At 43.1% G+C, this 22,938-nt stretch overlaps 1 protein-coding gene across 1 annotated transcript; it reads right to left on the minus strand.

The window, feature by feature from the left end:
* Positions 1-327: 327 nt before the first annotated feature.
* On the minus strand, positions 328-17,504 carry LOC142369469 (uncharacterized). The gene is made up of 3 exons (XM_075451821.1): positions 17,382-17,504; positions 7,696-7,893; positions 328-1,470 (listed from the first exon to the last, which is right to left on the minus strand). The coding sequence occupies exons 1-3, from the start codon at positions 17,502-17,504 to the stop codon at positions 442-444; spliced, it is 1,350 nt and encodes a 449-aa protein (XP_075307936.1). The 3' UTR covers positions 328-441.
* Positions 17,505-22,938: the final 5,434 nt, after the last annotated feature.

Here is a 22,938-nt window from a genome sequence, read left to right on the forward strand (position 1 = left end):
GCAACAAGATGTTGCAGATCTTCTACAAGTCTGTTGTTGAGAGCGTCATTTCCTCTTGCGTCACCTGTTGGGGCAGCAGCATCAGAACCAGGGACCTAAAAAGACTCAACAACCTGATAAAGAAGGCTGGTTCTGTTCTGGGGACGACTGTGGAACCTCTGGAGACAATAATGCAAAGAAGGATTTTGCATAAAATCAAGAGAATTATGGACAACCCTGAACATCCTCTCCATGAGACTGTTATCAGAAAACAGAGTCTCTTCAGTCAAAGGCTTCTTCAGTTTGGATGCAAAACGGACCGCTACAGGAAATCTTTCCTGCCCACAGCCATCAGCATCTATAATAACTCTTTGATTTAATTGAGCTACATCAACATTTAATTTCCCTCTGGGATAAATAAAGTATTTTTGAATTTGAATTGAATTTTGAATTGAATTGAATTTAAGCCAATAATTTCTCTCCTGTGTGACTACATTGGTGTCTCTTTAGATTACCTAATTGAGTGAAAGCTGCCTCACACTGACCACAGCTGAAAGGTTTCTCTCCTGTGTGAATACGTTGGTGTGTCTTTAGATTAGATAATACAGAGAAAGCTGCCCCACACTGAACACATCTGTATGGCTTCTCTCCTGTGTGACTACGTTGGTGTATCTTTAGATTACCTAATGTAGTGAAAGCTGCCCCACATTGACCACAGATGAAAGGTTTCTCTCCTGAGTGAATACGTTGGTGTCTCTTTAGACTACCTGATTCAGTGAAAGCTGCCCCACACTGACCACAGATATAAGGTTTCTCTCCTGTGTGAATACGTTGGTGTGTCTTTAGACTACATAATCTAGTGAAAGCTGCCCCACACTGATCACAGATGTAAGGCTTCTCTCCTGAGTGAATACGTTGGTGTGTCTTTAGACTACCTAAATGAGTGAAAGCTGCCCCACACTGACCACAGATGTATGGCTTCTCTCCTGTGTGAATACGTTGGTGTATCTTTAGATCAGATAATCTAGTGAAAGCTGCCCTACACTGACCACAGCTGAAAAGTTTCTCTCCGGTATGAATACGTTGGTGTCTCTTTAGATTACCTAATGCAGTGAAAGCTGCTCCACACTGACCACAGCTGTATGGCTTCTCTCCTGTGTGATTACGTTTGTGTGTCTTTAGATGACCTAATTGAGTGAAAGCTGCCCCACACTGACCACAGCTGAAAGGTTTCTCTCCTGTGTGAATACGTTGGTGTGTCTTTAGATAAGATAATCTAGTAAAAGCTGTCCCACACTGATCACAGCTGAAATGTTTCTCTCCTGTGTGAATACGTTGGTGTCTCTTGAATACGTTGGTGTCACACTGGTCACAGCTGTATGGCTTCTCTCCAGTATGAAGCCTCTGATGATACCTCAGATTTGATCGCTTAATAACTTTCCCACAGTCCTTACAGCAGTGCCATCTGGATCCCTCTTGGGCTCTATGTTTCTGCAATGACAGAGAGGAAGAAGACTTAAATCCTTTTGATGTTCACACAAATGCTTTCTCTAAGCTAACCTACGCTAACCGACATATTCTAACTGGAGCTGGACAGACCGAGCCACACAGGTCTCAATATCTCAGATTAAACATGAACGCTGAGGGTGCGTTTAAAAGTGCCCTCAGCTATCAGCACTGTGCTCTGATGTGTTCTGCACACGTTCAGCTTTTTAAGCAGTAAACTCTGGCTTTTTGCTCTTTTACTAATTCTTTTTGTCATGATGAAACTCTGAAAAGGAACTTGGGCTACAATATTTCTAAATGATGGAAGGAACCACAGTCTTGTCCAAGTTGTTCACTTAAACACCATGTAGAGGTTGGGCTGAAAAAGGTTGATGACCGCTGGTTTAAAGGAATAAAAGTAACAGCGGTAGTAATACATGACATTCTTTACACTAACCCTCTGTTCCAGCTTACAACTCAGAGGTCTGCAGCCATTCAGCTCAACAGCCTTCAGGGAAACACAGTCCGTTTTAACTCAACCTGTTTCTCTTTGTTAAAACAACTCTACAATTCTGTCATCTAACCATTAAAGAGCCAGAATATTACCACCACCAGGTTCAATTCATGTAACCCAGAGACTTTAAACGCATATAATGAAGATTAGCCCCTGAACCTCTCAAATCTGCAGACAGAGCCAGAAAACGTCCCACCACAACAATCTGCCCACTGATTTTCTTCCAGCAGATCATTCAGCCTGCAGCACATGTTGAGTCTGAGCACATCTGGATCTGCAGCTCAGAGAGAGGAGATGAAACCAGGAAACACTTTGCTGTTTTTAACCAAGAAAAACACAAACTGAGCAAGTGGAACATTTATTAAGTGACTCTAATATTGATATACTTGGAATGTCTGAAAGTTGGTTGACACATTCATCATCATCTACAGCAGCTACCAGCATTCCAGGATATAATGTATTTAGAAAGGCTAGAGAAGCAGGGCGAGGTGGGGGAGTATTAATCTATGTCAGAGAGAAGTTTCAACATGAACTAATAAGGTGGCCTAAAGACGTTAACGCTGAGTGTACTGGTCTAAATGCATCACTCTGCTCTGCAATGTCTTTTACTGTGATTTGTGTGGATCCACCTCAGCAAAGGATGTGTTTTATGATCATCTTCAGACAATCTTAAATCACTGCAACTCGAAGAAGGAAATCATCCTACTCGCTGATTTTAATATCAACTGGGACATCAAGTCAGGAAAAATATTAAACAGCTGATGGATGAGTACAATTTGAGACAAATTATAAAAGGAGCGACAAGAATAACTAATACGTCAAATACAACAATTGATCTAATATTTACTAATAATCCTGAAAGAATCTCTATTATCTTGTGCTCTTGGAAAATTAAGAGGAAGCATTTAATGGCATCCACCAGAGGTCACCAGTTCCACTTCATACCCAAAAGCCAGCAACAATTCCTGAATGAGGAAATCCAAAATCTAGGTCTAATATTCTGGAAAATAACGACAGTGAGGCTCGCTCAGATAACTTTATTAAAAAAGCCAATGATATTATAACGATTCACCAAAAAAAAAAAAAAAGGTAAATCCAAGCAACATAAAAATAATCTGCCCTGGTTGAACAAAGAAATTATAAAATGAATGAAAGATAGAGATAAAGTCTTAAGGATGACCCGTAAGGTGAAAGCAGATTCTATATTGAGGCCATAAATGGGGCAAATGGTAATTAAAAGCTAATATGGAACAAAATTAATAATATTAAACTAAACTAAAAAAAAATAGTAAAGTTGAGTCGTTGTATTGTTGTATCGTAAAATATAAAGTTGAGTCTACTGTCACATAAACTTTGAATGAGGTCTCTGTGATGTTGTATGGCTGAGTTGTGAGGCCTCCAAAATAGGGCAGTTTTTGGCTCGTTAAGTGCTTTCAATGCATTTTCCCATTGCACTGTGGGTAATTTCAAACTTCCCTTATCTATCAGTTTAAAGGACAAAAGCAGATCAGATTTATAACATGAAGCTGTTATAACAGGGCATCCATCTTGACATGTACGCACACTATGGTTTCTTAAAATTGCACTAATAATTTTGACTGCACTCGACTGTCTCGAACAAACGGTCGCTGTTCGAAAAGTAAAAGTTGTATCCGAATAATTCTTGAACCGTCAGCGCCCCAGGAGACGGCAGAAGCCAGCGGTGTAATTTTCATTCAGCTACTATCTGTGGCTCGTTTTTCATGGCAGTTTTAAAATCATTTTACACCTGAATTTTCTGATTGTAGGTGTTTATAATGGGCGGAATGTCAGCTGGAGGGCCGACTCTCTGCGCTCAGAGGCGATTTGTGATAAATCTGTGTGGAAAAGCTCAATGAGTGTGACTTTGTGTGAAAGAGGACAAAAATGCCTACTTTTTGAAGTAAAATTTTTCCAGATCGAGCAGATGTTTTGGACATGAGAGACATTTGTTTGAGGAATTGGTGCAGTATTAAATTCAGAGTGAGAAACAGAGTGGGAGAAGCACCTCAGCTGAGATGTAGTCTTCCTAAAACGGAAACTGCCGTTGTGTCAAAGCTGTATAATGTATCAACAAACCCTTTGGTTCAGTTAAAGCCGAGAGTCTCAGGTCACATGAACTTTGAATGAGGTCTGTTATGCTTTATGGCTGAGTTATAAGACCTCTAAAATAGCACATAGTACTCGTTAAGTGCTTTTCAATGTATTTTCCCATTTACAATTTTCCCACTTTTTCCCATTTTGCTGGAATTCCTTTCGACGAATGAGAGCCAAACTTAATGGCACACCATTCCCGATCGATGCTTTTTAGACCGGTCAGACCGTCACTGCTAGACTAGAAGCGCGCCAAACTTTAGAACGGAAACGGGAGAATAATAAAAGTCTGGCAACAGATTAAATATGTGTGTCTAATGCCTTTGGCATTGGCACCCATAATTAGTTATCTCCCCATCTTAATATTTCAACTAACTCCTCGCTGTGTTGCTCCAACGCCGGGCGCAGCTCTGCGCACAGTTCCAGGAGGATTTCCCTCGGGAACCTAAAGCGGCTGATGAGCCAGTCGCCATCATGTTCACACACGCTCTCTTCGAATTGCAGCATTTGCAAAGTCTGGTTTGTCAGTCATGGTTACTCACACACGCAGAAGCGCACACGTAAGGGGATTCGGCAGAAATCATGTTAGAATAGCTGTAGCCTATTTTAACCCGTCCCTATTTGAAGTAAGCAAAAACGGTCAAGGTTGCTGTGCTTTTTCAAAGCTTCTTACATACAATATGTTGGTCGCGTTGCCTGCGTTTTTACCACTGTCAAGGAGGTTATGTTTTTGGTTGCGTTGGTTTGTCTGTCTGTCTGTCTGTTTGTTTGTCTGTTTAACTGAAAAGTGTGTAACTTTAATAAACATTTTTTTTTAATCTCTATTCCTGGTTATGTCGGAGTTTTAATGTCTTCTGACAAGGTCCGTTATGAAGGTAACACACTGCCAAAAGCAAAGATGGGAACAAATTCAATTCAATTCAATTCAAAAATACTTTATTTATCCCAGAGGGAAATTAAATGTTGATGTAACTCAATTAAATCAAGGAGTTATTATAGATGCTGATGGCTGTGGGCAGGAATGATTTCCTGTAGCGGATCTGTTTTGCATCCAAACTGAAGAAGCCTTTGACTGAAGAGACTCTGTTTTCCGATAACAGTCTCATGGAGAGGATGTTCAGGGTTGTCCATAATTCTCTTGATTTTATGCAAAATCCTTCTTTGCATTATTGTCTCCAGAGGTTCCACAGTCGTCCCCAGAACAGAACCAGCCTTCCTTATCAGGTTGTTGAGTCTTTTTAGGTCCCTGGTTCTGATGCTGCTGCCCCAACAGATGACGCAAGAGGAAATGACGCTCTCAACAACAGACTTGTAGAAGATCTGCAACATCTTGTTGCAAACCTTGAAGGACCTTAGCTTCCTCAAGAAGTACAGTCTGCTCTGTCCTTTCTTGTAGAAATGGGAACATCTCCCATTAAGACTTTATTGTTTTTAAAGTACGATTTCTCCCTTTGGGTACCCCTAAAATGGCCAATTTTTACCTTAAATTTCCTAAATCTCCGCACCATCCCCCCCGGGCTTGGTCGCTTCGCTCCCTCGCCTACACCACTACGCTATCATTTCATCCTAGCTAGAACCCTGCATCACTGCCTGAGGACTAATTGTTTTCACATTTATTTGTTATAACAGTTTCCCAGCATCACGTCTAAGTGTCGCCAAAGAATCAACAGCTGTAGAAAAGTGCGTACGCCAGCCCTGAAGTTGGTGTGAGGCACCGCACATTTCTACGATCTTTTCGTTCTTGATACATCTGATCGTTGACGTGAAAAGGTGCGTACGCACCCTTTGTACATGAGGCCCCAGAGCACTAGAGGAGACTGATGTGCAATGATGCAGGACTAAGTTTGGCCAAATGGTGGAGTCCATCAGAGGAACAGTGCTGGAACACACTGCCAACTCGTGTTAGAAACTGGGACAATTCCACCACCTTTAAAAAGAGCCTTAAACAGTGGTTGCAAACAGCCAGAGCTGCTCTCATGGGTCACCTCTCCGTCTTTTCCCTTTTGTGTACGGACTCTTAACCCTTTAGGCGCCAAGATTGTTTTTTGAAAATACTGGATTTTGACATTAATATTTCAAAAGCTGGTGGCTGAAAGGGGGTTAAAGATAGATGCCTACTGTACATTAGAAAAATGTTGCCCATGATCCATAGTTTATGTGGGGTATGAAATTATTGATCTAATTTGCATATTATGACGTCATCAGGTGGCAGCCATTTTGAATCTCATTATGTTCAGGAAATATTGGAATTGAGTGATTATGAACTTGTTTTTTTAAAACTTTTTTTTTTCTTTTTGTCTATTTATCATCATCTATAATGATCAGGGAACAGGAAAGCAACAATAAAACAGAATAATGTAGTAAAATATTACTATATCATCATTACCATATAGTAGGAAAACACATGCGAAAAGTTGCCTAGATTTTTTCAGGAAATGGTGGATATTGACTTGATGTTTGAACTTATTTTCATTTTTCTGTCTTTTACCATCATTCATAAGGAGGAAACCAACAATAAAACAGGAGAAAGTGGTAAAATACTGTCATCATTAGGCTACCATAGGGTAGGAAAACACATGCAAGAAGTGGAAGACATTGTATTGATTTTTTATTTTTTTTTAACCTGTTCAACCTTATTCATAATGATCAGGAATGAGGAATACAATAATAAAACAAGTGGTAAAATGTCAGGATCATTGCGCTGGCGGATAGGTGCGCCGCGCCGCGGCACCAGGGGCTGGATGGAGAGAGCGCATGCTAAAGATACCAGACCCACTTCTCCCACCCCTGATTCCTCGACCAACACCTCTACGGACACTGCGACCGCGTTCCCCACTACCACCCACTCCATTGAGGTTGGATAACGGCAGCGAATGAGTTGGAGTGTGTGTGTGTGCTTGGAGAACAGCCTCGCTTCGCATGCCGGCACCATTGCCTTCGGAAGTTTCACCGTGGGAAGCATGAGAGCTCGTCCGATCCTCCTCCTCACGAGGTAAAAACTCTCCTTCGGAGTCGGAATCGGCAAATAGCATGTTCAATACTTCCGCACGGTTCAACTTCTTACAAGCCATGGTGTTAAAAACTCACTAATAGTTCGCTGAAAATAAAAATTCGACTCGCACGTCTCTACAGAACAGCTCTGAATAACTGCTTCCGTCTGAGCTCGCGCGGCTTTTTTGCACTGCCTTATAAAAACACTGTGAACTACAAAATGACTACAAAATGATGTGAGCTTGGTCTTGTTTGAAAGGGTAACATGTTTGCCAACTAGTGGTAGGAGGACTGAACACCTTAAAGCCCGTTTAGTTTATCTACAGACTGTTTTGTCTATGCTGACGTCATGTCGCAATTCTGCGACTTTGGCGGTTAGAGGGTTAACTTTGATGTGAATCTTTCTAAAGATTTTCTGTTTCTTTGTTCTTTAGTTTTTTGTCATGGTGTATTGTCTGTATGTTTTTATGATACCTGCCTGAGGACAACGGATGAAATTTAGCAGCTGTGCTAACTCCGGCATATTTACATGGATGCTTTGCTGATATGTTGTTAATGTGCAGAGTCCTAACCAAATAAATAAGAAATAAAATAAAAACCTCCTCCACACTGACCTGTGGCCCGGTGGACCCAGAGGATGAGCCGGCTCTGTTACTGGTGGAGGGGTTCAGCTCCTGGTTCAGCTCCTGGGTCTGCTCCTGGTTCAGCTCCTGGGTCTGCTCATGGTTCAGCTCCTGCTTCTGCTCCTGGTTCTGCTCCTGGTTCTGCTCCTGCTTCAGTTCCTGGTTCTGCTCCTGCTTCTGCTCCTGCTTCTGCTCCTGGTTCTGCTCCTGGTTCTGCTCCTGGTTCTGCTCCTGGTTCAGTTCCTGGTTCTGCTCCTGGTTCTGCTCCTGCTTCAGCTCCTGCTTCTGCTCCTGCTTCTGCTCCTGCTTCTGCTCCTGCTTCAGCTCCTGGTTCAGCTCCTGGTTCTGCTCCATTCTGGTCCGACTGATGGACTCTGCAACTGTTAGCACATACGATAAGATCCAGCTGTGGCGTGCAGCGTGTTAAACCACACCCACTTTTCTTCTTCTCTTGATAACCTTTCTGCAGTTTTTAACCATCCAGTCACATTCCATTAAGGCGTGACACGGCAGGCAAAAGCAGTGATTTTTCAGATGTGTTCTTTAGACCTGCTATAAAGAAAAGGTTGAAAACATAAATTAAAATGTTTATTTTATTACATTTTGTTTACTCGCGGCAGTACGTTTCGCCCGAATTGACCAAAAAGTTAGCATTCCAACGCGCCATGCCGAGCTTCGTCTATTTACTGAAGTCTGTCATGACCGGTATCGTTGGAAAGCTCTGAGTCTCCTGCACAATGATATGTCACCCAAATAACGGCACTTCCTTTCTATCAGTAACCAATCGTGGAAGTCTAAAGGCGGACTTACAGCTAATGACAAAATCTCATTTGCTGCTGCTCGTTTCTGCTAACGTGATTCGCTCAGACGCATCATGTGGTGGACTCTGACACTTCTGTGTTTAGCTTTCGCTGAATCTCCGAAAATGCCCCGTAACACCGCAACTTTCACAGAAGAGAAAGCAACAATTGAGCTTTGCAAGATGCAATAAAAGAAAATGACGGAGTTAGTGACGGTGCCTGTGCGACACAGCAGTGGCACCGTCATAAGTCAAACATGTTCCACGTCTCAATGAATTGATATGCCATCTTTTATTGGTTTGAGCTTGTATTCTTTATAATTATGATTATTTTATTCAATATTAGTATTACTAAGGGCCTGAGCATTTATTCTGTTTTTGAGCAAATACAAATACAGCACTTTTTAGTTCCTATGTCCACAATTGTGTAAACTGCTTAGTTAGGGCACGTTTTGGATACTACATAGGTATCTATACTGCCATCTTGTGGTGTCAGAAGAGTCTAACACATTACGGTAAAAATCCAAAATGGCGGTAAACACAAGGGAAGATGCCGGTGGCAGCTCCATGCACAAACGTCGACCTGGTAAGAACTTTTAACACATTTTAAGACTTATTCTGATTTAGACATTGATAAAAGCATTGTACTTTTGTCGTGCCATTCACATTTGAAAAAAAATATTTAAAAATAAGTAATTTCTTTGTTGCTAAACATGAAGTACACATATGTGTATTTATGGACTGAAGCTCCTCAAAACTAATGTTTACTATGTAATATAATAGTGAACATGCAAACATGTAAAATGAGAAAAAAGCTAACTCTGATGCAGCTAAAAACCTATACATCTTTCCAATTTAATAAATAACCATTGAATCACTGAATGCATAACCAATACATCAGTTAGCTGGGTTGAAAATGTTGGTAAAATGTAAAAATGTGAACATGTAAATTAGCTTACAGCTAACTTTGGTGCAGCTAGAAATCTGTAGGCCTAAATTGTCCAATTGAATAATAAATACATGTGCATAACTGCTTTCATACTTGATTATAATTGATATGTATTTGATTTTGTCATGTTTATGTTTCCAGAGCGTTTTCTGTGCAAAGAGCATTGGAGCTTCTTGGGTTAATTTATGGAGACAACTCAGATTTGGACTTTGAAAATGATGATCCAATCCTGGATGAGAATTACCAGCCATCACCACAGGAGCAAAGCAGCAGTGAGGACGAGGGGGACAGTAGTGAAGATGAGGCTCCCATTCCTGAACCCACTGACCACAGCAGAGGACGTAAACGTCTCCGTAGTGCAGATAACGGTTAGCCAAGATCCACTACACATTTGGTTGTTTTATGCAGTTAGGTCCAAAGAGCTGGAATTACAGAAAGCTTATGTACAACACTTGTTGACAGGTTCATGTTCAGGGACAGAGTCAGGTACAGGTTCCTCCCGCACACACAGACGACGCTGCCAAACTCAAGAGATTGAGGCTGATAGCTCAGAAGATGACTTGGGAGAGTCAACACCAGAACCAGGCCAGACCGAAAAACAAGGAGAGACCAAACAAGGTCATTGTTATTGATGCAACAATACACCTAAATTGCTTACATAACTTAGTGGAAATGAATGGTAATTGTAATATTTTGGTTGTGCAGGACGTGGGATGCGCTGGAAGGCTACTCCTCTGACGCCACACCTTGCACAGTATCAGCATCTGGATGTTTGTTGGTTGCTGTTTGTTTAAAAACTATGCATGTATGTGTTATTAGTACATGACAGGAAAAAAGGACTGGGTTCAAAGAACTTTAAACTTTAAACTTAAAATGCTTCTTTAAAGACCCACTAAGGTCACAGTTCAAAATATTTGTAGCTTTTTGATCAAATTCAGAAAAAAAATGTAATAATAACTCTGTAGACCGACAGCCACTGTGTGCAATATCCCATAAATCTCACCTGAGTCAGTGGAACACCATCAACTTAAATCATTTTACTACATTAAGACAATGATCCTGTTTGAGGAAAGGGTCCCAATATCATCCCAAAGACTGAGGTTCAGATTCTCTCCGTTTCTAAACCTGTTCTCATTTCCAGAACCTTTTTATCATTTGCTCAGTCCTTGTTGGTTCGTGGATAACAGAAAATATTGGATATGTAAAGGAAAGTGAATAATGAAGCTTTCATGAGACACTTCTGAAGAGGACAGTCAGACTGTCTTTTAATGGGCTTCTGAGTGTAAATCTGAGAAATCACACACTGATACTGAGGAGAACTGGATTTCTACTGCTTCTGTGATACTTTCCTGGATCACCCACAAGTCTTTCTAATAATGCTATGACTCCTCTTCACACAACTTAAACTCTTCATGTCATTAAAGGATTTATATTGAGCAGAATTAAGTCCCATTTTAACATCTAATCATGAAATATGGCATTTTGTGTACGTTAAACACATCAAATCACATGTTTTGGCTGCACACTTCTATCAAAAAGCCAAATGATGCTCAGATAAGTCTGGAAAGAACCATTCTACATTTGACATTGATCATCAAACTTTTTAAATCACAAAAGATTTCAGCAAAACTACAGAAAGAAGTTAAGAAAACTGCAGCTTTAGTGGGAAATGTGACAGGATGGTCAAAAAGTGCCCCAAAAGGTTAGAAAAGAGGAAGAAAAGGGCCCAGAAGTATGTTTCACACACAGCTAAAAGGATAAAGCTCCATTTTATTTGGCCATCTGGCCGGCTTATTGAAATCTATAGCTGAGGTTGTGTTTCTGGGATGGTTTAGCGCTGTAACGGTTAGCATTAGCTTTAGCGTTAGCAGGCCGGGCTAACTGTGAATAGCAGCCAGGTTATCTGAACTTTTTACTCTCTGCTGCATGTTCTGACTGCCCGTGTCCAGCAGCAGGAATCAAACCAATGACACAGAGCACTTTGAAGACATTTCTGCTAACGTCTGACCGCTAAATTCATTCTTTTCTGGACTCACCTGCAAGCAGCTTTCTGTTGCTATGCTACCAGATGTTCCGAGATGAGCCGAGATGAGCCGAGATGAGCCGAGATGAGCCGAGGCTTCGCAGTGTGTGTCGGGTAATGGGCCGTTTCTCAATGTGCGTATTTGTCTGTAGTGATGTTTCCAACAGGGTCTTGACTCTGAAGCGCGTGTCCAGTAACTTCGGATGTATTTTGTGAAGCTCGTACCGAGGCGCGTGTCGATGACTATGTGGTGACGTCAGAGGCCTTTCGAACCGGCCGTACCATGTGACCGGTTTAGGAGGGGTTTTTTTTCAGTAAAATGTATTGTTGTATGTAAATGTACAAAAAGCATGGCATACAAAACATTGTACAGATATCTGTAGTGTTGAGCTGACTGTAGAAATATCAACATAATCAACATGTTATTCTGTGTGTGATTAAGTTGAAAAATGAAGAAATAATACATTATACATATAAGATAAAACACATTAGACAGAAACTATTTATCAGAAAAAAATATATACATATATATAGATTTTAATATATCTATATCTATCTATCTATTTATCTATCTATCTATATATCTATATATATATATATATATATCTATATATATATATATATATATATATATATATATATATATATATATATATATATATATATATAGATAGATAGATATATATATAGATATATATATATAAATATAGTATGTATATACACACATTTCAAACAGAATAATTTTTGCTAGTTTTATGTACATTTATGTGCAGGAGTCCACACGCATATAGTCAAAGAGGTTATTGCTGCTCAGCACACAAAGCTGAAACTGAAGCTTCTCTTCAGAGTGAACCAAGGCCAAAATGATTCAACAAAACAAACTAGATCTTAAAGCTTTGGGGCTAGTGGTGCTCACGGTGTGGTACACACTATTTTGTAGGAAATATTTAATTTCTTCCTAAAAGCTCTCCATAGCTGCTGCCGATCACCGAAAGACCGAGAAAAAAACTCTCCTAGTTACGGTTACTATGGCTACTACAGCCAATCACAATGTACTCCTGTTCAAGCCCACAGCCATATACTGTGACGTAATCAGCAGGCGACGGAAGCCGAGTCGATTCGACCAAACAATGCGTTCTGCGCTTCGGAACATCTGGTAGCATAGCAACAGAAAGCTGCATGCAGGTGAGTCCAGAAAAGAATGAATTTAGCGGTCAGACGTTAGCAGAAATGTCTTCAAAGTGCTCTGTGTCATTGGTTTGATTCCTGCTGCTGGACACGGGCAGTCAGAACATGCAGCAGAGAGTAAAAAGTTCAGATAACCTGGCTGCTATTCACTGTTAGCCCGGCCTGCTAATGCTAACGCTAATGCTAACCGTTACAGCGCTAAACCATCCCAGAAACACAACCTCAGCTATAGATTTCAATAAGCCGGCCAGATGGCCAAATAAAATGGAGCTTTATCCTTTTAGCTGTGTGTGAAACATACTTCTGGGCCCTTTTCTTCCTCTTTTCTAACCTTTTGGGGCACTTTTTGACCATCCTGTCACATTTCCCAATAAAGCTGCAGTTTTCTTAACTTCTTTCTGTAGTTTTGCTGAAATCTTTTGTGATTTAAAAAGTTTGATGATCAATGTCAAATGTAGAATGGTTCTTTCCAGACTTATCTGAGCATCATTTGGCTTTTTGATAGAAGTGTGCAGCCAAAACATGTGATTTGATGTGTTTAACGTACACAATATGCCATATTTCATGATTAGATGTTAAAATGGGACTTAATTCTACTCAATATAAATCCTTTAATGACATGAAGAGTTTAAGTTGTGTGAAGAGGAGTCATAGCATTATTATAAAGACTTGTGGGTGATCCAGGAAAGTATCACAGGAGCAGTAGAAATCCAGTTCTCCTCAGTATCAGTGTGTGATTTCTCAGATTTACACTCAGAAGCCCATTAAAAGACAGTCTGACTGTCCTTTTCAGAAGTGTCTCATGAAAGCTTCATTATTCACTTTCCTTTACATATCCAATATTTTCTGTTATCCACGAACCAACAAGGACTGAGCACATGATAAAAAGGTTCTGGAAATGAGAACAGGTTTAGAAACGGAGAGAATCTGAACCTCCGTCTTTGGGATTAGGGCCCGACCGATATGGTTTTTTCAGGGCCGATACCGATAATTATGGAAATGGGAGGCCAATAACCGATATGTGCAACCGATAAATAGAAACATTATTCACGATAAATTAAGAATAGCATGCCCTGACACAAACTTTCATATCCATTAAGTCTTTTTTAATTGTAAAAATGAAAAGTGCAGGGAGCTGCCAGCAGCATTTGTAAAATAAAGCCAAACATAACTTATAAAATAATAATATAAATACATAATTATCAATAAAAAAATAAATCACTCCCTGCTATGAGAATACTTGAATATATGCTATTTTTATATTAAGAAGTAATAGAAAATGAACTGACTGAGAACTGAAAAGCAAGTGTAGGGAGCTGCAGCATTTTTAAACAGCAAAATAAACATAAACATCCCTGTACAACTTTACAATGAACCATCTGAGTCGCGTCGCGTACGGCTTCATGAAGTTGTTCACCTAACACCATGGCTGTTAGCACAAGCCTGCTAGCTACTTGGTGGTGGTGTGACGGCCTGTCTGGCTACCCGTAACAAGATGTTACTCCAGATGTTTGAAACGCATCGACTGGCCAAAACTTAATTCTATTAAAGTTAAGTAAGAGGGACATTACGACCAATCACCGCTGGTTCTGACGTGCTGGGTAACCAGTTGTTACGGAACAAGATAGGCTCTCACACCGGCAGGCTACCAAGTAGCTAGCAGGCTTGCGCTAACACATGGTTAGTCTCAGGAACAAACACAAACACGTTTTATTTGGTCTTCATTGACCATGGCTTTCAGTCCACCTTTCGTGTAGAACTACAGACACGTTCACGTTTCCATGTGGGGGTTTAAAAATGACTGTACACTATGCTGAGACTGCTTTATGGACAGCCGTTTCAGTGAGGAGTATTCGCCGTCATTCTGGCTATCCTTACGTGAGCTAAAGGTTTGCGTCGTTACACAGATCAAATGGACCTTTTTCACTAGTTGTATACACTAATAAAGACGTTGTGGTGCCGTGCTTTTGCAACGTTGGTGTGTTTGTGACTTATTGCAGGGGATAAGGCTTCGTATATGCTTACCTTGAAGGGAGTTTGTTCTCTCTGCTTCAAGTAGTACTGCCACCACCGCGGCCCAACTTGCGGATATAAACTTATCGGTGGAAATTTACGGAAAGTATGGCCGATGCCGATATCCCCAAAATGCTAAATATCGCCCCGATATATCGGTGGGGCCTTATTTGGGATGATATTGGGACCCTTTCCTCAAACAGGATCATTGTCTTAATGTAGTAAAATGATTTAAGTTGATGGTGTTCCACTGACTCAGATGAGATTTATGGGATATTGCACACAGTGGCTGTCGGTCTACAGAGTTATTATTACATTTTTTTTCTGAATTTGATCAAAAAGCTACAAATATTTTGAACTGTGACCTTAGTGGGTCTTTAAAGAAGCATTTTAAAGTTCACAGGGATTTAAATAAAAAGCACAGTAATGAGTTTAATGGAATGTGACTGGATGGTTAAAAACTGTGCAGACCAGAATGGAGCAGAACCAGGAGCAGAACCAGGAGCTGAACCAGGAGCAGAACCAGGAACTGAACCAGGAGCTGAACCAGGAGCTGAACCAGGAGCAGAACCAGGAGCAGAACCAGGAGCTGAACCAGGAGCAGAACCAGGAACTGAACCAGGAGCTGAACCAGGAGCAGAACCAGGAGCAGAACCAGGAGCAGAACCAGGAGCAGAACCAGGAGCTGAACCAGGAGCAGAACCAGGAACTGAACCAGGAGCTGAACCAGGAGCAGAACCAGGAGCAGAACCAGGAGCAGAACCAGGAGCTGAACCAGGAGCTGAACCCGGAGCTGAACCCGGAGCTGAACCCGGAGCTGAAGCAGGAGCTGAAGCAGGAGCTGAAGCAGGAGCTGAAGCAGGAGCTGAACCCGGAGCTGAACCCGGAGCTGAACCCGGAGCAGAACCAGGAGCTGAACCAGGAGCTGAACCAGGAGCAGAACCAGGAGCAGAACCAGGAGCTGAACCAGGAGCTGAACCAGGAGCAGAACCAGGAGCAGATCCAGGAGCAGAACCAGGAGCTGAACCAGGAGCTGAACCTGGAGCAGAACCTGGGGCAGAACCAGGAGCTGAACCAGGAGCAGAACCAGGAGCTGAACCAGGAGCTGAACCAGGAGCTGAACCAGGAGCTGAACCAGGAGCAGAACCAGGAGCAGAACCAGGAGCAGAACCAGGAGCTGAACCTGGAGCAGAACCTGGGGCAGAACCAGGAGCTGAACCAGGAGCTGAACCAGGAGCAGAACCAGGAGCAGAACCCCTCCACCAGGAACAGAGCCGGCTCATCCTCTGGGTCCACCGGGCCACAGGTCAGTGTGGAGGAGGTTTTTATTTTATTTCTTATTTATTTGGTTAGGACTCTGCACATTAATCAACATATCAGCAAAGCATCCATGTAAATATGCCGGAGTTAGCACAGCTGGTAAATTTCATCCGTTGTCCTCAGGCAGGTATCATAAAAACATACAGACAATACACCATGACAAAAAACTAAAGAACAAACAAACAGAAAATCTTTAGAAAGATTCACATCAAAGTTAAAGGGACAGTTTGCTTCTTCTGACATGAAGCTGTGTAACATCCCATATCAGCAACATCATTTCTGAACATCTTCTTCCCCCCTGCTGCGTCCTGTGAGCAGAGTTCCAGCCTCGTTTTGGTGTTGATGAAGGTAGTCCTGCTAGTTTGCTGGGGTCCCGAAAATAAAGCGTTTTGCTTCTCAAAACAATATGCGTTCCAAAGAGTAATACATTTGCATCACAAAACCCTCCCTCCAGAAAAATTTACAGCTCACATCGCTTGGCCCTATTTTCTCTCCCTTCGTATCACTGCCTGCTGTGTAAACCGTGCAGACCGAAGTGCAGCCCGAGCACTCCCCTGCTTCCGAGCAGCAAACACCGTAACAGCTGCGGCTATCGCTAGGTGGCTGTTAGCATTGATATGAAGGGAGGCAAAAGTAGTGAGGGATACTCCATCATACTTAGCTGCCTTCCCTCTAATTTTTCATGTGTCTGGACAAACACACCAGCTCCCTGAGCACACTGAGGAGCACTGTGAGCAGCATCAGATGTGCACGCTGTGGCCACACACCTGTATCACACCTGTTCAAAACCCTGGATCATAGCCAGTTACATGGCTTATTAAAAGAATCAAATCACAGCAGCAATTTCCATTAGTTTACTTTTAATAAAAGCGATTTGGCCCACTTAAAATGAAAAAGACAAAAATCTTGTTGTTCATGAGATGTGTAGTATGTTATCTGTTATATGTGAGAGTCATGCTCGCAGCCTGGTTTTGCAGAGTAGACCTTTCTCACTCGAAAAAGAAAAAATCTGACCCAGTTTCAGCGCTTGTTCTTTTGTTTGCACTCAGACAGCCATTCCATCCTAAAAGAACCGCATTTCTTGTTTACTTTGGCTCGGTGAGTGGATGTGTCGCTGGCGCTGCCCGTTCGTTTCGCCACGATAAGGGGTTGCGTCTCACTGTTAGCTAGCTAACAGTGCACGGTGCGTATGGGCAGGGCACATATGCAAGCACCATCAATGCTCTGATTGGCTGCATAGCGTAAGTAAGCCGTATCATTGGTAGAATTAATACGTTTATGGTGAATTTTATTTTATGCGCTGCATAGATGTTCTTGTGCGCTGAGAATGTGCGAGCAGCTCAGAGGGAACGTTGCTTAGCTGCCCAATCAAAGACGACACGCACCTTTCCAGGCTTGCGGGGATGAGTCACTGGGTGATGTGGGAGGTACCAGATCTTGCTATCGCTGCGGTCAAGTGACGAAGCTGAGACCTCTTCTGCATAACCTTTGTCGATGGTCGACTTCATCGCCTCCACATACTTCTCTTTCAGGTCTGCGTTCTTTCTTAGTCTGTGTTCCAGTAATCGTAGTCTGTGTTGCTAAGTTGATGTTGTTTTGTAATGTCACGGTTTCCTTTTTGAAAGGGATGTCTAAGCTATAGTATGAGCCTTCTTTGGAGAATGAATTTTCCCACAGTTTAATGACTTTGTTGTCATTGATTGATAGATTGTTCTTGTCTGTGGGGTCATCAAGTTTCCAAAACCTTTCCACCTGAGTTTGCAGGCTATGATCGGGCTTGAGGAAGTAGGCCCTGGCCTTCCTTCTTTCCTTGCAATCAATTGGTCCATTTATGGCCCAGCCAAGCACCGTTCTGGTAGCATATGGGTCATTATCTCCTCCTACAGGATATTCTTCAGCTCTGAGAAGACGTGGTGCATCTTGTCCAATAACAAGGTGCACATCTTTGGAGTTGACACTGGGAATAGGGATGTCCGCTAAGTGATCCCATCTGGCCGTCTCATCAGGTGTAGCTAGACGGATAAGTCCTATGTTTAACTTATTTAGTGTTCTCGCACCATTAAGCGTGTACATGCTGCCATCGTGCAGTGAGTCTATCTCAAGCTCCACACTTCCAGTAAATATTCCTTCTCGACTGCCTCCTACTGTATCAAGGTCTAACCTGGCAGGCTTGCCCTTAACTTTGAGTGTCTTGGTGAGTTCTTCCGACTCTAAACTGGTGTTGGCTCCTGGATCGAGTAATGCGTACGTGACAGAACTGATGCTGCTAGCCTTGCTTCTAACCACAACAGGAACAATAGGTAAGCAAACCTTACCATTTCCTTCCACTGCCCTGTAGGCTAAAAAATATGCTTCTGACAGAAATTCTGAAAGTTAGCCGCCGCAGACTTTGTGTCTTTGTGGGCGAAATACTTGTTATAGACTAACTATTTTACTGGAGAACATTAATTGGATCCTTGCCAACGTGACAGGACCGTTTTTATTGGAATTGTTTCTTTTCTTAGAATACTGTGAGGCTTTATAGGTGACTTTGACACTTTTTTTTTTGTTGCGACTGGTTTTACATGAGTGTTAACTGCGTCCACAGTTCTGATTGTATCCTGGATACATCATTGGAATCACAAGACCCTTAGCTTTCCAACAGTATATAACATATGTAGGTACATATAAAGGCGGGCTGAGGAAAACCCCGGATTTGCGCTGAAGTGTGCAACGTCCCGCCGGCGGGACATAAAAACGTTAAGGGGTTAATAAATGTTCCATTTGCTCAGTTTGTGTTTTTCCTGGTTAAAAACAGCAAAGTGTTTCCTGGTTTCATCTCCTCTCTCTGAGCTGCAGATCCAGATGTGCTCAGACTCAACATGTGCTGCAGGCTGAATGATCTGCTGGAAGAAAATCAGCGGGCAGATTGTTTTGGTGGGACTTTTTCTGGCTCTCAGTCTGCAGATTTGAGAGGTTCAGGAGCTTATCTTCATTTTGTGTTTAAAGTCTCTGGGTTACTCTGGGTTACATGAATTGAACCTGGTGGTGGTAATATTCATATCTCTATGTGGCCCTGCGATGGACTGGCGGCCTGTCCAGGGTGTACCCCGCCTCTCGCCCATTGACTGCTGGGATAGGCTCCAGCCCCCCCGCGACCCGATCGACGGATTCAGCGGTATAGATAATGGATGGATGGATGGGTGGTAATATTCTGGGTCTTTAATGGTTAGATGACAGGTTTGTAGAGTTGTTTTAACAAAGAGAAACAGGTTGAGTTAAAATGGACTGTGTTTCCCTGATGGCTGTTGAGCTGAATGGCTGCAGACCTCTGAGTTGTAAGCTGGAACAGAGGCTTAGTGTAAAGAATGTCATGTATTACCACCGCTGTTACTTTTATTCCTTTAAACCAGCGGTTCTCTCTCCCCCCCCCCCCCCACCCTTCCACTGCACTCATCTCTGGGCCTTCTTCCTTAGGTCTTGCCGGCTGTTGCCTATGCTCCTCATCTCCTCCTCTGTGTCTGTTCTCCAGCTGTTTTTTGGCCTTCCTCTCTTTCATTTACCCTGTGGATTCCAGGTTAGTGCCTGGTTTGTGATGCTGGATGGTGTCTTCCTAAGGGTGTGCCCTATCCAAGACCATTTCCTCTTGAGGATCTGGCTTCCCACCGGGTTTTGTCCTGCTCTATCCCACAGCTCCAGGTTGCTGATCTTGTCTGACCACTTAATCTTAAAGATCCTTCTCAGACAAGTGTTTATAAATGTTTGTATCCTGTGTTGTGTTGTTTTTGTGGTTCTCCATGTCTCGGATCCGTAGAGCAATACTGACTTGAGGTTGGAGTTGAAGATCCGGAGTTTGGTGGCTATGCGAATCACTCTGGAGGCCGTTCCTAAGCATGATGAAGGCTGCTCTTGCTTTCCCTATCCTGGCTGTTACATCCCTATCCGTGCCCCCCTGCCGGTCAACCACACTTCCCAAGTACACAAAGGACTCTGTCTCCTTCACCTCTTCCCCTCCAATTGTGACTGGTGTGCTGTTTGTAATGTTAATCTTCATGAGTTCAGTCTTCTTTTTGCTGATCTTGAGTCCTGTACTGATTGATGTTGTCCAGATGGGCTGTTTTATCTTGCATTTGTTTGTGGTTGTGTGAGAGGAGTGCCAGGTCGTCGGCAAAATCTAAATCCTCCAGCTGTGTCCAAAGTGTCCACTGGATCCCATTTCTCCCTCCTCTAGTAGTAGTCCTCATAATCCAGTCAATAACCAGTATGAAAAGAAATGGCGACAGTAAACATCCCTGACGTACTCCTGTCTTCACATTGAAGCTCTCTGTTAGCTGTCCTGCATGGGCTACTCTGCATTTCATGTCCTTATATGTTTTCCGGATTAGAGATACAAACTTCTCTGGTATCCCGTAGTGCCGCAGCAACTTCCACAAGGTGTCTCTATCTATGCTATCAAAGGCCTTCTCGTAGTCTATGAAATTGATGTAGAGAGGAGAGTTCAATTCAGTGACTGTTCTATTATGATGCGTAGGACGGCAAACTGGTCAGCACAGGACCTGTTCTTCCGGAAACCTGCCTGTTCATCTCGCAGCTTGACATCCACTACATCCCTCATTCTCTCTAGGACAATTCTGTTGAACACTTTCCCTGCTGTTGACAGTAGCATAATCCCTATAGTTGTTACACTTACCAAGATACCCCTTCTTCGGTAGTTTTAAGGCTCTAGCATGGTTGCCGCGTCTGCTCGCGCGAGCGGTGTTGATGACGTCACGAGTTCGTGCCCGCCATAGGACCCTATATAGTGGCGCAAGTTGTTGCGCGCCAGTAGTTGCAATTTTCTCCGTCACAGAGGTGGCGCTGCTACGTGAAGGTTACCTCTACTCTACAACCACGAAAGGGGAGAAGAAAACAATGCCGCTGTCAAGAGCAAGAATACTGTAATTAATGATACTGCGGCAGTTTTCGGATCATTTTAATTTTTTAATTCAATTAAAAGAGGTGAAGGTTTGAAGCCCCCGGCATCAACAGAGTCTCTGCCCTCTTCTTTGCCTTCACGTATCTGTCCCGTAGCTTCTTCCACACATTCTTACAGAACTCTCCCTCTTTCCCCAAAGTTCTGCCCATCTCTGTGCACCAGTTTGGGGAGTTTACGTGCTCCCTGTGCTGTTTCACTGCAGTTTCGTACAGCTGCTGTACAAACGCACCTCCCCACTTAGCCTGGTCTCACATCGGTCCATCCGGTTCGTTGTGCTCGGCGCCGCCAAGTTACAAAAATCGACTGGTGCACGACAACGCGCTGCGCCGTCTTTTCAAGGGAAGCGCCAGGCCTGAAACGTCATTTTGACGTCACGGTGCGACACCGCCGTGACAGACGCGGCAACCATGCTACCGCCTTAACGAGTATGCCCTCCCTCCACTCCAGGGGAACATGCTCCTCTTCCCAAATCCTACTGAAAAGGCTGTGCAGTATGTTGACTGAGCTCACTATGTCCGCCTTGAGGGCCTCTGCTGGTACTTCATCTGGTCCTGCTGACTTCCCGTTCTTTAGAGACATGATTAGCCTGGTTAACATAGACTTTCAAATCTCTTCGAGATTCTGGTCTGACCAAGACCATAACGAATACGATTCGAAATGGCCTGGTCAACCCGCCTCCCTCGGGTTGCTACTGGTTGTGGCCAGAAAAGGCTGTGCCTAAGCTTAAGCCAATCACACCACTCTTTCCTCTGACGTATGATTTAGCTACCAGCGGGGCTAACTGGTAGATTAAACTCTTACCAAAGCCAGTAGGGAGCAAGCCAGGCGAAAACGTCTTTCCTGTCAAGAAACGATTCAAGGGCTGTTCTTTGCTCGATTTTTAACGAGAATCTCCCGTCGAACACTTTCATTACAGCATCTACAGCAGTGTCAAAAGCTTGATGCTGCTCCATGTGATATTGAATGAAGCGCTTCCGTGTACAATCCATGGGTTGAGTGGCAGTTCAACCACGTCACTACCTTGAACCCGCCTTGGTTGGCGCTGCTCAAAGTTGATTGCTTCCCGACAAAGTGGGTGGAGTTCCCATTTTTTCGGGAACTCGAATCCACCTGAATGAGCAGTTGGCCTGAGTAAGTGTAGCAGAGCCGAAGGTGTTGCGTCACTGCGAGGGCGGAGCCTGGGTAAGACATGATGGCCTTCTTGACCTCTACCTTTGTAGGTTTTCCCGTGTTGATAGGTAGCTCTGTGTTTGCAGGTGGTATATCTGGAGGTGCCTCTGGGGCTGGTCTGTTTAATAGCTCATTAAAGTGTTCTGCCCATCTTCTAAGTTGCTGTTCTGTTGTTGTAAGTGGGTTGCCCTCTTCGTCCTTAACTGGTTTCTCTACTTGTTGGAATTTACCTGCTAGCTTTCTTGTCGTCATGTAGAGCTCCCTCAGGTTTCCCTTCCCTGCAGCTTCCTCTGCCTGCTTGGCTAGGTCCTCAAAGTGGTCTCTTTTGTCCTTTTTGATGCTCTTTTTAACTTCCTTGTCTGCTGCTGTGTAGGCCTCCTGTGCCCTTGCCTTCTCTGATCTTGTCCGGCTTGTGTTCAATACCTCTTTCTTTTGTTTCCTCCTTTCTAGCTTCTTCATAGTGTGGAAGGTCATCCACTCCTTGTGATGTTGTTTCGTCTTGCCCAAGACCTCCTCACATGTGTCCAGCCAGCCCTTTGTGGCCTGTTGCCACTGGTTCTCAATATCTGTATCCTCCTCTTTAAAGAGTTCCTGCAGTGGCTGAAACCTGTTTGAAATGCTGAGTTTGAATGCTGTCTGGATGTCCTTATCCTTGAGCAGGCCTACATTGAATCTTTTACGTGGATTGGTGTTTGTGGAGTGTTTCTTCAGCCTCAGCCCTGCTGACGTCACAATAAGGTGGTGGTCTGATGACACATCTGCCCCCCTCATCACCCTTACATCACTCCACAGTCGTCGGAACTTCCGGTTGATGCACA

The sequence above is a fragment of the Odontesthes bonariensis genome, chromosome 19 (genome assembly GCF_027942865.1).
Source record: "Odontesthes bonariensis isolate fOdoBon6 chromosome 19, fOdoBon6.hap1, whole genome shotgun sequence".
Lineage (NCBI taxonomy): Eukaryota > Metazoa > Chordata > Actinopteri > Atheriniformes > Atherinopsidae > Odontesthes > Odontesthes bonariensis.

What these genes read in the sequence shown, in the direction of transcription:
- LOC142369469 (XM_075451821.1), bottom strand. Translation starts at nt 17,504, where the DNA reads ATGAAGTCGACCATCGACAAAGGTTATGCAGAAGAGGTCTCAGCTTCG. An exon ending in ATCCCCGCAAGCCTGGAAAG is followed by an intron (nt 7,894 to 17,381) that starts GTGCGTGTCGTC and finishes AACCAGGAGCAG; the next exon opens with AAGCAGGAGCAGAAGCAGGA. An exon ending in CTGGGTCCACCGGGCCACAG is followed by an intron (nt 1,471 to 7,695) that starts GTCAGTGTGGAG and finishes CTGTCATTGCAG; the next exon opens with AAACATAGAGCCCAAGAGGG.